Consider the following 13,235-nt stretch of genomic DNA (forward strand, 5'->3'; position numbering starts at 1 on the left):
TCTAACCTTTTTTGTTTTTTTGCTTCCTCCTGTAGATGTGAAGAACCTGGAGAACTTCCACCTGGTAGAAAGCGTCCAGGAGCAGGTCAACGCGGCGCTGCTGGACTACGTCATGTGTAACTACCCGCAGCAAACGGACAAGTTTGGCCAGCTGCTCCTCCGGCTGCCAGAGATCCGAGCCATCAGCCTGCAGGCCGAAGAATACCTTTACTACAAACACCTGAACGGTGACGTGCCCTGCAACAACCTGCTCATTGAAATGCTACACGCCAAGAGGGCTTAGGAGGGGACTGCGCTACCCATAATGCATTTGTGCAGACATCCGGAGAGTTTTGCTGCAGCCCAAAAACTCCAAGTAATGCTTTCACCAAACTGAACCTCCAGCTCAGACTTGACTGTGTAATGTGCACACACAAACAATATATGGATCCCTTTATTCTGAAAAAAACAAGAGCCGCTCCTCCTCAACCACACAAAGACAATATTAAAAGGAAAAAGAAAAACACTTGAAACTAACACTGCATTTGACACTTCAAGATGGGATGTAAACGTCTGCACTAGCACAGACTTATCAGGACTGGCAGGCTGCATCTTAAAGAATTAACAACCCTCCAGTGTTTTAGTGCTGGTGACACTGTGAGAGGCTTTTTGTGCTGAGAAAGGAAGCTGAGTAACACGGCCCATCTTTCAGACAGCTTTGTGACTAGAGCCGTGGCTTCTTTTGGTCGACGATCCTCCAGTGTGCTCTCACTGAAACCGGCTTTTAGCTGTCGTTGGTACTGTAAAGACAAACGGGCAAGCCGTCAACCAGGCCAGAGACTCTTACCTACCGTCATGTCTGCTTTTTTGAACTCACATATGATGCCTGCCACGGCAGCTTTACCTGACTGAAAAGGGAGAATGAACGGTAAAAAAATAAAGGTCTAAAAACGGAACATTCGTTAATGAACAAAATGATAAATAGGCCAATAAGAAGACAAATATGATGTTTTTTTTCTCTTGTAATGGAAGTTGTTTGCTCCTCATGGTCACCTTGTGGTTCCCCTTTCTTATTCCACCTCCCCGAATCATCTTAAACTATGTACCTCAGAAAGACCAGTGTTAAACAAATTCAATTAATAATGTCAGCTCAAACAATTGTATTTATAGCCCTTTTTTCCTGCAAAAAAACACCCTCCCTTTTTATTATTTCATTACAACTGGAACAAAACAAAGTGTGATTCTGGAGACGGCTAAGGGTGGACCCTGCCTTTGTCCGGAAAGACCAAAGCCTGCTGCAGAACAGAAGAAGGAAATTACAAAAACCTTAATAATCAGTATTATAAGAGAAAAAAAAAAGATTTGTGATGTCACAGTTATGTGAGTCTTGCCTTATTTCATTACCATGCTAGCTAACCGTGCAGATGTGAATGGAAATATGTACAAATATATATATAAAGTATTAATGTTGTAAAAATTTAAAAAAGAATAATTCAACAGGTGTTTACATTCATGTGTTCGTATGGGAGAGAACTGTGATGAAGCATAAATTGCAAAGCAATGATTTCCTAAAAAATGAAATCAACGAAATGGAGAAAAAAAAAACGATCCCTCTGGTTTGCTTTCTTTGGTGTGTGTACAGTGTTTTATTTTTTATTTGTTTTGAGCAGTACTTAAATTATGTCGTGAGACACTAAAATCAAAAAGGAATCACACTTAAAATATTAATTTCTATTTGTGTCTGCTGGCATTCAAACTTTTGTTTCTTAAGCATTTCTGTATAAGGGTTCCGTTTCACTTTCAACGTTTTTTGTAGACTTTTTTTCTTTTTTATTTACAGTGCTTTTACCTTTTTGATGTACAGTATTTCACTGGTTACGCTTAATAATGAAGATAATTTATTGCGTCTCTGGGTTTCCATCTATGTGTTACATGACGTGAGGTGTCTGCGCCAGAATAAATTTGTTTACTGTAGCATGTTCTTGTTTTGTTTCCACAAGTAGTTCAGAGATGCAGGTCTCGAGCAAATGAATGGGCTTTCAAAAAGAAAAAAAAAGTCACCACATTTCTTTTGTCTTTTTAAATGTTTATGCAAGTCTGTACATCGAAAAGAGTATTGTATTTAAGCGAGTAGGTGTGAAAGATGTTTGTGCCACATCAGTTTTTCTTGAATTTCAACCTGCATCATTGTTCTGTCCAGTTTGCTCTTGTACCAAAGACAGCATCTTTCCCCCTGTGAGCTGTGACTTTTAGTATTGTGTCCAAAATGAACAAAAATGGCTTGTTTTTTTGTTTTTCTTAAAACATGGCAGCCTCAATTATTTTCATGTGGAGTTTTTCACATGTACAGTAGTTGTTGTTACTGTTTTTTTCAAAGATTTCCCAACACTTTCCCCCCACAAAAACCTGTGGTGTTTATTTGTTTACTTGTTGACGTTTTGTTAATTAATTCGTCATAGAACGATCAAAAATCTGTCAATGGCATGTTTAATGTACAGAAGAATTAACTTAAATCCCATGTCATTAAGCAGTACCTGGTCCCGAGCTCCATTTTCTCATGAATTGTGTCTATTGATCAGACAATCTTTTATCACCCACCTCCTCAAATTCTGTGTTTAGGTTCTGCAGCTGCCTTGGATTTCCTATAACATACAGGTGAACTCTATACCACATGCAGACAATTCAGTCATGCACATGAATGTGGTCATTGCAGAAGTCCCATTTTCTTTACTGCATGTTTGACGAAACTGCTGCAGTCCTGCTCCACCCCCAACAGGAGTTTGTTTGAAGACGAAGTTTAGTAAAAGCTTGGAGAAACAGTTTTGTGTCACTCCAGATCTCAGACGTGAAAGGGAATGGTCTGAAATTCAGCCATTTACTGAGCTTAAGAGTAACTGTCAAAACAGACTTGTGTGCAGGACAAATGCTTTAACAAGAACTTACCTTTGTGCATTCACATGCTCATGTACACTGTCAACACATGGATCACACAATGCATCAAAATGCTATTTCCCTCCTGCTTGTCTATGACTTTTGCCCCTCCTGCTGACATTCTGACTGCCCCTGTCACTACCCCCCGTCATGGGGAGTGTCTCTCTGAGGCTAATTGAATTTTTCCTCATATTTCAATAAATAATTATTATGCTTATAACACCAGATTCTCGCTTCCTGCTCACACCAACGCTGTCCAGTTCCATTACATGTGTTTTCTTGTGGGGAAACATGAACAGCTATTCCAACATCCCTTGAATAAGATTATAGTTAAAATACATGCAGGAATGAGAGATGAATTCCCAAGTGAAATGCAGATTTAGAAACGTATTATTCTATAGAGAAAATAATACACATGGGAAAAATACATGAAATTAGATTTTTATTTTTTGTTGTGGAAAGAAAATTTAAAGACTGGGTACTCTCAAATCGTATTTGTGTCTTCAGGACATTGTTCTTAAAACACATTTTGCCTTGTTGTAACCAGCATCGTGATTATAAAAGGGGTTTCTTTTTTTTCTATTTATCTGTGGGGATATCTTCTCTTCAGTACAAAGTTCATGGGCAGAATCAGAAACGACAATATTACTTTGCTGTTCTTCTTTTTCTCATTATGTTGTAATGAGCACAGGAACAGTGAATGTTAAGAAAAGGGGTTTAACTGCATCTTTTTCCTTTGTCCGTGAACATATGCCTTCTTCTATATTCAGACGGAATCAAGACGTCAGATGAGCTTCTGCACAGTATCACTCTTTTTCCATTGTGGCCTTTATTTGATAGTTTGACAGTACCAGGGGAGAGAGAGCATGGGATGGCATGTGATAAAAGTGTCCACCTGAATCAAACCAGGGACATCCCAGTTACATGATATGTATCTCACACTAATGGGTCACAAGTAGGCCCCATTACTCAGTTCATGTAACACACTGCGGTACTACCGCACACTTTACTGGACAATATACAGCAACGCTTTCACAAGCAAGTGTACAGCAACACCACGACAAACATACAAATGTACCAAAGGCAAAAAACAATGAACTTTTAGTGAATTTAAATTTAGATTGGAATCATATTTGAGGCATTTAGCTTACATTATTATCCAGCGCATCTTAAAATAAGTGTTAAAGGCAGAATGAGTCCTAGGTCACTGAAAATACTTACAACCAGTACTAAGGTATGCGACACTCAGGGACACAGATACCAAATATTCCTGCGTCTCTACAGTGATCATAGGTGACAGAAAATTGAAGAATTAAGAAAAGAGGTATAATACAAAAAAAAACATTTCACCAACTAATCTAATTAAAAAATGAATCACAATATGAAACTACAATCACCATCACCAGCCATGTCAGTCAACGTAGACGAAACCATAGCTCTTCTGAGGTGCTGGGCTGCGAGGGAAACAGGACGCTGTCAACTCCAGCTCCATGGGAACGTGAAGACTACAACCAGCCGGCAGGGCGTCCACCTCTGAGGGAGGAGGCTCCTAGAAGGGAGAAGGGGATGGGTAAACGGGGAGTGTCAAGTCAAGTTGGGAAAACAATATCTATTTACACTGTAATAAGACTGAGGTCATAAAATACACTGGTACATGTGGGAGAAGATTTCCCACTTCATATCAGGAGAAAGTTAAATTACAGAACACAGTATTAGTATTAGATTTTGTCATTGAATTTGGTCACAAGTGCAAACATCCCTTCCTCTTTGAAAAACTGCCCTCGTATTTGGTTGAAAGACACTTTAATGTCTTTAATCATACTGTCATGTTTTTAACGTTACCTTGTTTTTCATTTCCTTCATGATTCAGCAAGATCAATCCGCTTAGTGTTTCAGTAGGACAAAGCCTGTCTTACTGTATGTGACATTGACCCTTATTACTTTTGACAGGTTTAATCTAAATTATCATCTTTTGTTTGTCTTGCTATCAAACTACCTGAGTTATAATATTTGCAAAAAAAAGTTCCAAGACTTATATAAAGTTTTAAAATCAAATTATTGTTGAGTGAATGAATTGACCTGAATGGAGGTCTTCAGTTCGAACCTAATATTGAAAGCAATTTTATATCAAAAGCAATTAAAATTTAAAGAGCAGCTCTGTTCACTGTCTCAACTTTTGACTCCGCTCATCCCACAACCTTCAACAGCACAAGTGTTGGTGTTAATACAGATTAGACTTAAATTCTTTGTTCTGGTATTATGTGATTTTTGGCACAATGTTAATGAATTATCTAAAGACTTTCACTTTCTTGTATTTTATATTACATAAGACATGACATCAGACTATACTGACTGATCAGATGTCAAACTATAGCAGCACATAGCCGTATTCCTTTTGTATGATCCAACCTGTAACACAGGGATCTGCCTGTCCCTCTCCCTTTCTCTCTCTCATGTACATTCATGTCTTCGAATGTTTTGTTTAATACCCCACACATACATGTCGAGGGTGAAATGTACAATCACCTTCTGAAATAAACAAGTTGTTAAAAGGTTGCCTATTTTACTAGTGTAATAAGGAATGTAAGAGTCCATGCAAAGTCAATCTGGAGGAATCACCGTACAGCAAAAACTGCTGACATGTTTCTGTAATCCCATGTATGCAGCAGGCTTTTAACTTTTCTACGATCTTTAGACAATCAAATCCAGCAGCAACTCCAGCCAAATGTCTTAAATGTAATAACAAACACATTTTTTGACAATCTATTCTTTTCCAGTTTTCCTCCATGCAGCAAATGATATGAGGGATCATTCGATTGCTGAGGCGTTGATGATAATGTTAGTGGTGTTCTCGTGCAGCATTAAAGATGCTGGTCACAGCCGGGCAAGAGGCCAGCTCGATCCCCGGCGCACAGCGTTGCAATCCTCACTTGGAGCTTGGCTTGCAGTGCCTGGCCTCCTGTCTGTAAATGTGTTAAACCTGCTTTCACTCGCCCTGAATTTGTATAAATAATGTATATACATTTATCCACAGACTCTAACAAGTGCAGCCTCAGGTGAAAATACTCAGAAATGCATGCTATGCGCATCCCCGAAGGTGGACATCAGCTCCAAACCGACCAACTCAAAAGATAACCACACAGAGAGCAAGAAAAAAGAAAAAAAACACACACACAAATGAATAACTTGCCAAAAGCAACATAAACACACATACACACAGTTTCTCTCTCTCACACACACACACACACAGAGATGTAACACTGTCAGTTTCTAAACAAGTTTTCCTTTCCATCACACAAACAGCCCCAAGTTGTGTCTGCCAGTGTTATGTGAAGCTTTTAAACTCTGGAACCACATCACTCGTGTTTACCGAGATATGCTTGTACGTTTCCCTGCATTGTCAAAGCACAGTCAAAGAGAAAGAGATTGAGGGCACAAGAAAAAACAAAAGCTTTTGGAAGTGTTCCAAGATTGCAAGAAAAGGTGCAACTGAACACTGGAATAAGCCAGTTTGGTAATCAGTCCAGTTTCAGGCACGACCTGAGGCCCAAGAGGCCTGAGAAAAGCACAACCAGTGTCAATAAAATGAACACCTGTCCAGCGCCACATGGTGGCAAAGCTTCTCTTTGGTGGATTGACAGTAAGGATAATCTACCACACCAATCAGTGACTTTATAAGAGATTATATTATCTAAACACATAAATTATTGTGTATGCAATCTTAATTATTTGCCTTTATTGAATTCTTTTTTCCAAGCTATCACAACTATATATTTTTTTTCTTTATTCTCACCTCAGCATTCGTTTCTTAGTGAACCAAGATGTTCCCTCAAAAAGATCATCTCACAAATTAATTTAAACAAATTTTTAAACAAAAGCACACAACCAGAACAAGCACTGCCACCACTGAAAAATGCACTGACGACCCTCCTGTTGGTCATTAGTCACGAGTGACCACAAGTTAATCATCAGTTCTGGGCAGCTGAGCCCAAGCTGGAAAAGTTTATGGCATTTAGTCATAATATCAGATTTTATCATATATCAGAATAAGAATATGAGAGCTTTGGCGATTATTTCAAACTGATGACAGTGTTGGGTCCTGATTTCCTAAAACAAGCACTGGTGTAAATGTTTTTTATTTATATTTTGCTTCATATATCAACATATTCACTACATGTTAATGGTCGTCTAAAAATGGTTTGAAGATAATCTCCAGAACATTTTATTGATGAATTAAATGGTTTATTCATCTGTTTTTGAGTGTTAACACTGGTAGAGCCTCACAGATGAAGAACAAGAGGGCTAAAAAGAAACAGCACAACTCTTTAGAGAGGCAATTAGTCAACTTTCTAATCACTTATACCAAACAGCGACTGGGGGACCCATTGTTTGGCGGCCTGATGGACAAACTTTAAAAATGTAAAGATCAAATTAATAGGCAGGCATTGTTAATGGGAACACTCACTATTGTTATGCAAAAGCCTCACTGTGGCATGCAAAACAAATACACTAAGGTTTGGAGATGGAATGGTTCGAAGGCCGCTGCCGTTTCATTTCAAAGCATGCATTATACATCATTGTGCATAAAGAGGAAGCCTACAGCAGTATGCTGTTTTTTTCCACGATGATTATCCTTTATTAGTCATTAAAAAGAGACCGAGAGAGAGAGAAAAAATACAACTTTTAAGCACCTGAACCTCGCTGCCAGCATTCCATTAATTGCCCGCACAATGGGGAGAGCCTTTGGAGATTTTTCAATTTCAAAAAATGAGGAGCATGCATTCAGTCGTGCTCATGTTATACCGGCACTTAAATCCTACAGAGCTCACATAAAAAAGGACTCAAGGTTGCATCCGATTGAAAGCCTCCAACTACAGCCACTTCAGAAATCCATTTAGCAAGCGGGGGGTTAGAACATCTAATTCAAACAGAGTCGCCCTGTTAAAACGGTTGCACCAATGTCTTTTAAAAACACCCACACAAACACACACTTTCAGGCACACACTTTTCTCCTGTGTTTGCTTGGCTCCATTGTAAGAAAGATGAACCTGGCACATAGAGAGACGACAAGACACAAAGAATTAATCTTGCCAGACCTCAGCCAAGTGGCGAAGGTGACTGCTTGACTGCATGTGGAATCTTGACCTTTGCTTCGACAGTGTCACAAAGAGTGCTCTGTGGGAACGTCAAAGAAGAAAGACGTCTGTGGCGTCTGTAATAACATGGCAACCTGAATGTCACAACACATTTCATGAGCTGCAGAATCCTGGGAAAAGATTAAAGTTCTCCTACGAAAAAAAAAAAAATCCAAATGAATAATTACATTTTGGGATTGACCTCAAAGCATTTTTTTGGAAGGACAGACAATAATAAAAAATGTTCTAACAATTACATTAAAGCAAGAAGGGGAGGGAATATATGGTAGCTATATGAAATGATGTTTCATTTGCTGAGGAACTGATGACTTCTTTTGATTATTGCAGTGTGAATGCTTGCCCCTATTACAATTTACATATATTATTAATTGATTTATTCATTTAAACAGCCCCTGGGTAGTTGTTTATACCTATTGTTATAATTGGTAATACATTTGAACAGTGTCCAGCAAAACCTCCACCACAGAATTGTCAGGATAAGTGACTATTTTCAAACTGCCAGTGGCTTTGAGATTGTAGTGTTGCTCATGCACATACTAACAACAGAGGTGTGCTTCTGTTTATTCCTAAGAAACTGCTGTTTCTACTGCTGGAAACACAAAATGCATCTTTTCACTCATCACCTTTTCCTGGAAAAGACATTAGATTATTAGACCTTACTTGATAATTTATTTACTTCTCGAAAATTTTCACTCCGCACCCTTATAGCAAGTGTTTCGAACAGCAAAAGTAAACATGTTGATGAGAACAGAAGAATCAGACTGACAGTTTATCGAAGTAGACATTGAAAGTATTCAGTTATGTTTTTTCCCTAAGTAGTTTCTATTGCCCATACTACAACTTATATGATGTCTTTTAACAAAAGTACACATACAAGTATACACACACACAACTTAAACTACTTCTTTGGGACAACATTGTATGAAGGTTTAATTACTGGTGGACGCTACATGCCCAATCACAACACTAACCCTGTCTCAATTCTAGTCCTACACTTAAAACAACATATTAATCCTCAATTAAATGGTTAATGTTTTGGAGATCAGTTTTCTGTCGCCAGATGTCAGGTAATTCTAAATCATGTTACTGTGTGAACAGATTGTCCAAACTTTGTGATTACTATATAGTGTAAACCCTCATGCTGGTTTCTGAATATATTCACATTCACCTTTTTTCCACAAGATTTAGTTGCGACACAGACTTAATGTAACACTGAAACAAAATACTCTACTTTTACTCCTAAACAAAGCAAAATGTGAAAAAGTGAAAGGGTCATAATACTGTCTGAGGTCTGTGTGTGCTCATTCATACTTAAATTGATGGACATACAGTAAAATGTATATCCAACAGCATGAACTGGGGCAGATTGGTGGTCCCATCACATAAAACCAGAACATTTCTAAGCTCACAGGACCACCGGCGGCCTTGAGCTGTGACCAGCTACAAAAGAGCTGAGGAACCAACAGAGAACAGGACCATCACCAACCACACACACACACAGTAAACATGTACGATACTCACATATAAAAAACATATCTATCAAATATATGAAATAAAAAAAGTATATAGCTTTTTATCACAGAAATAAATTTAAGCGAGCATACCTAATGATGTCTGTGCAAACTTCTGAGACACTACTGAGCTGAGGCATGCTCTGTGTCAAACAAAGGCAGCAAATAGTTTGGCCAGCACTACTTTTACTAAGGACTGACTGCTTTCCATCAAGGCCCTGTGCAATTTCAACCAGATGCCTGAGGAGGTGATGTACAGTACACACTCTGACTGGCCTTAATGTAAGAGTTTTCACTCCCAAACTGTCTTTAACATCAGTGTTTGTTTGTTGTCATAAGCTTGTTAGTTTCCTGCTGTAAAGTGCTACATAAATGTTGCAAAACAAATAAAGTAATACATCTGCATCAGAAATCAAATACTGTATATCCTTGAGTATACTGCATTCCATACCTATGACAAAAACAAAAGATTCTGCTTCAATTTAGTGTATCAAAGTGTGTCTCTGCTAATGTGTACGTGTGTGTGTCCACAGATGGATGTAGGTATTTGTGCACGTGTCTCAACACATACATCTGCAGGTCTGTTGGTGGGATCAATAACAAAACCCTTAAGAGGACTGAATCAAGCAGAAAGAAACTTTCCTTTCATCTTTCCCTTCCTCCATGCCTCCTTTCTTTCCTTCTCTGTTTCAGAGCACCACGGACAATTGCTGGCAGACCTTCAGATGCAAACAGCTGCTCTCAGATTGTCACTGTGATGGGAAACTGATTATTTAGTCTGCTGTCCCTCCTCTGGGACAGCAACAGTTTCTGTAAGCTACTGAAGACTCTTAAGAGGCTGGGTCCTTTGCCAGAGGCAGCAATAACACTGTAATAGAGGCTCCTATAAATGAACATCACAGACTGAAACATAGCTATGAAAAAGGAGCGTATGGGCCCCAGGGAAGATCTTTGGGGGAACATCCCCGCAGCATCTGTTTGGAGCTGTGGCTCTGTTACAGAGAGGCCAGGAGTTAAGTGTAACAGGGGAATGGCTGCCTCTCATCAAGCTGGTGTTGATCAAGTTAGACCTGACACAGCCTGGATTAACTCCACTGGATCACTCATTTTCCCTATCACCTCATTTATATTGTTAATCATGTAAGCATTAGATTATCCCAATTACGTGCTTTCTGGTTGGAGGCTGGCAGGAAGAAAGTTTGGGTGTACAGGCTTTGTGTTTGCTGGACCTCTGTTGGTTTTTATTATGATGCCTGGTCCCAGTTGCTCAGGTAGCTGCAACCCACACCACAAGCCCAGCCCTGAATAGCAGTGTATGCTGTATGTTTCTCAGATTCCCAACCATGTCACTGTTCAACGGCCTTCCAGCTCCATATAAAACTACCATCTTAAACTCTACACCCCTCAAACCTACAGAATATGACACGGCATATAGTGTTGCACTGGTAAAGTGTGTTTCCCTCATTTTGGCACTGGAGAAAAAAACACTAACTGCTGGGTTATACAATCACTGTAAAGGTGCCTTTGAGCAAAGCATTTAAAACCTCTGCTGCAGTGAAGCTGCTCAGAGTGTGTATGTGTGTATGAATGAATGAAAAACAGGTTGTTGTCTAAGGATAGAGAGTGACGTACACTGTACAGATTGTAAAGCCCCTTGAGGCAAATTTGTGTTTTGTGATACTGGACTATATAAATAAAACTGACTTGACTTGACATTCTGTAATTATTTTTGCCAGAAGATCAGAGTTGGTGGAAACAACAGAGATAGAGAAAACAAAGAATATTAATTTTCTGTGTCTAATCAAGGTTCTACTGACAATAACAACAATTTACGAATTTCCAAATACAACTCTCAAAAACAAAAAACGTATAATAGATGGCACAGCATTGTTGAATTGACCTCCAGCACCCGATGCAAGATTGACAGCAAGGGGGGCGGTCTTTTGGTAGAGCTCATGTTAACTGGCATTTGACAAGTTCTCTCTCTGGGAGTGTACCAGAACCTAACAGCGCATATCAAGCTCAGAGTCTAATGTGAGGTGAGTGATGTAAGGTGAGGTGAGTCTGTGCGAAGCCTGAGGCTGAACACCAAAGCACAGGGCAGCGGTCGGATCAATACTGGCTCAGCCACAGACGAACGAGGTCGGGGTGGTAGGCAGCAGAGAGACAACGCTTCCTGATATAACTGGGCTGGTCATTCATGTACACACACATATTTATTCATAACAATAATGGTAGTCATTGTTACATTCCGCCTTCATTGTGCATTTTCCTGCTTTTCTTCAAAAAATAACTATGTATAGTAAGTATTAAGTATATTTATTAACCAACTGACTGAATAGCTAAAAAGAAACATTTGATTTGTTGAGAGTTGTTGGACAGCCAGCTGAAACAAAAATGAAAATCACATAAAGCTGTAGAGCTGGGTGTTATTTTGCAGTGGATTTGGTAATAGTAGCAGCTGTTTTATGTTCCAAAGACTCGGGATTTCGGTGTTATCAAACATATTACTTTTAAAGCAGGGGTGATTAATAGCCTATTCTTTGTGTCACCACCTAATATGTCATTCACTTATTCCCTATCCACTCTGAAACCACGCAAGAAAAGCAAAAGCAAAAAAGCAAGCACAGATGTAAAAGTACTGAGAAACCTTCAGCCAACAGTAAAATTCTTGCTTTGTAATACCAAGCATTTGTATTTGACCAATATTTCCATCGTGTTGGGGGGATGACAGACACACCCAGTGTAGCCAAATCAGAAACAGACATCCACAACTGATAAAAATGTCAGTTGAAATTTGTAAAAACTCATAAATAATGGATGCTCCAAGCAGGCAGGGGAGCATCTTCAATGAGCCCAGAGTGCCGAGCATGCTTTCTCATCTCCAAACCGAGGAGCCATCTTAATGACTGCGCCCGGAGACCTGGGGGTCTCCATCAAACCCCCCCCCATTTCTCCCAACCCCACCATCGGAACCCCCTCGTCAAGCCCGTCCATGCTCCCAACCACCACATATCGTACAGAGAGGAACATGAGCTCTTAAATTAAACATTCACAGCAGTGGCCGCTGCCTGTTTTAGGCAAATCAGCAGAAAATGAAACAAACAGGGCACCTCAGGAAGATCCATGTGTGTGCAATTGAGACATTTTTGGGGGGAGACTGGGGGGTCTCTTAAGTCTTGCGGAGAGCAGAAAACGCAAATAATGTACCGATTTTGGCATGTTGCAAGAGGGAAACGTACAAGATCAGTTTATTTTGTGGATATATCTCTTTCTGTACGTTGAGAGGGAGCGACATAGGAAGATGAACAGTGAACAGTGTTTGTGATTATTTCTTTTAGTAATGGAGAGAAGAAGTGAGAAAATGGAGAAGTAGATAGACAGGTATTTTGATCACAATAATGACACTGGGCTCCATAGCATCCTGTATCATCAGGACTGGGGTCAGCTCTGGGGAAGGATGACGGTGGACGAGGTAGTGACCACTATCCCCCTCTATTGACCTGAATTCAGACATAAACAGGAAATTGCCTAAAGGAAGGAAGTCATATTTTTTACAGCTGTGCCCTGGACGAAGACAGAGAGCTGCATTTTCAATATATGTATGAGATTGATAAAGATGTCTGATGTCTGCAATGAGCCAGTCAGTATCACACAC

General features: G+C 39.5%; 2 protein-coding genes across 2 annotated transcripts in view; one reads left to right on the plus strand and one right to left on the minus strand.

The window, feature by feature from the left end:
* nr5a2 (nuclear receptor subfamily 5, group A, member 2) overlaps positions 1-283 on the plus strand; it is a 64,852-nt gene extending 64,569 nt beyond the window's left edge. Inside the window, exon 7 of the mRNA XM_070908266.1 lies at positions 36-283. Within this exon, the coding sequence (XP_070764367.1) occupies positions 36-283 (248 nt within the window). The remainder of the gene's footprint in view (positions 1-35) is intronic.
* Positions 284-4,321: 4,038 nt separating this feature from the next.
* LOC139288256 (adhesion G protein-coupled receptor D2) overlaps positions 4,322-13,235 on the minus strand; it is an 83,837-nt gene continuing 74,923 nt past the window's right edge. Inside the window, exon 24 of the mRNA XM_070909532.1 lies at positions 4,322-4,459. Within this exon, the coding sequence (XP_070765633.1) occupies positions 4,322-4,459 (138 nt within the window). The remainder of the gene's footprint in view (positions 4,460-13,235) is intronic.

Source organism: Enoplosus armatus, chromosome 7 (genome assembly GCF_043641665.1).
Source record: "Enoplosus armatus isolate fEnoArm2 chromosome 7, fEnoArm2.hap1, whole genome shotgun sequence".
Taxonomy (NCBI): domain Eukaryota; kingdom Metazoa; phylum Chordata; class Actinopteri; order Centrarchiformes; family Enoplosidae; genus Enoplosus; species Enoplosus armatus.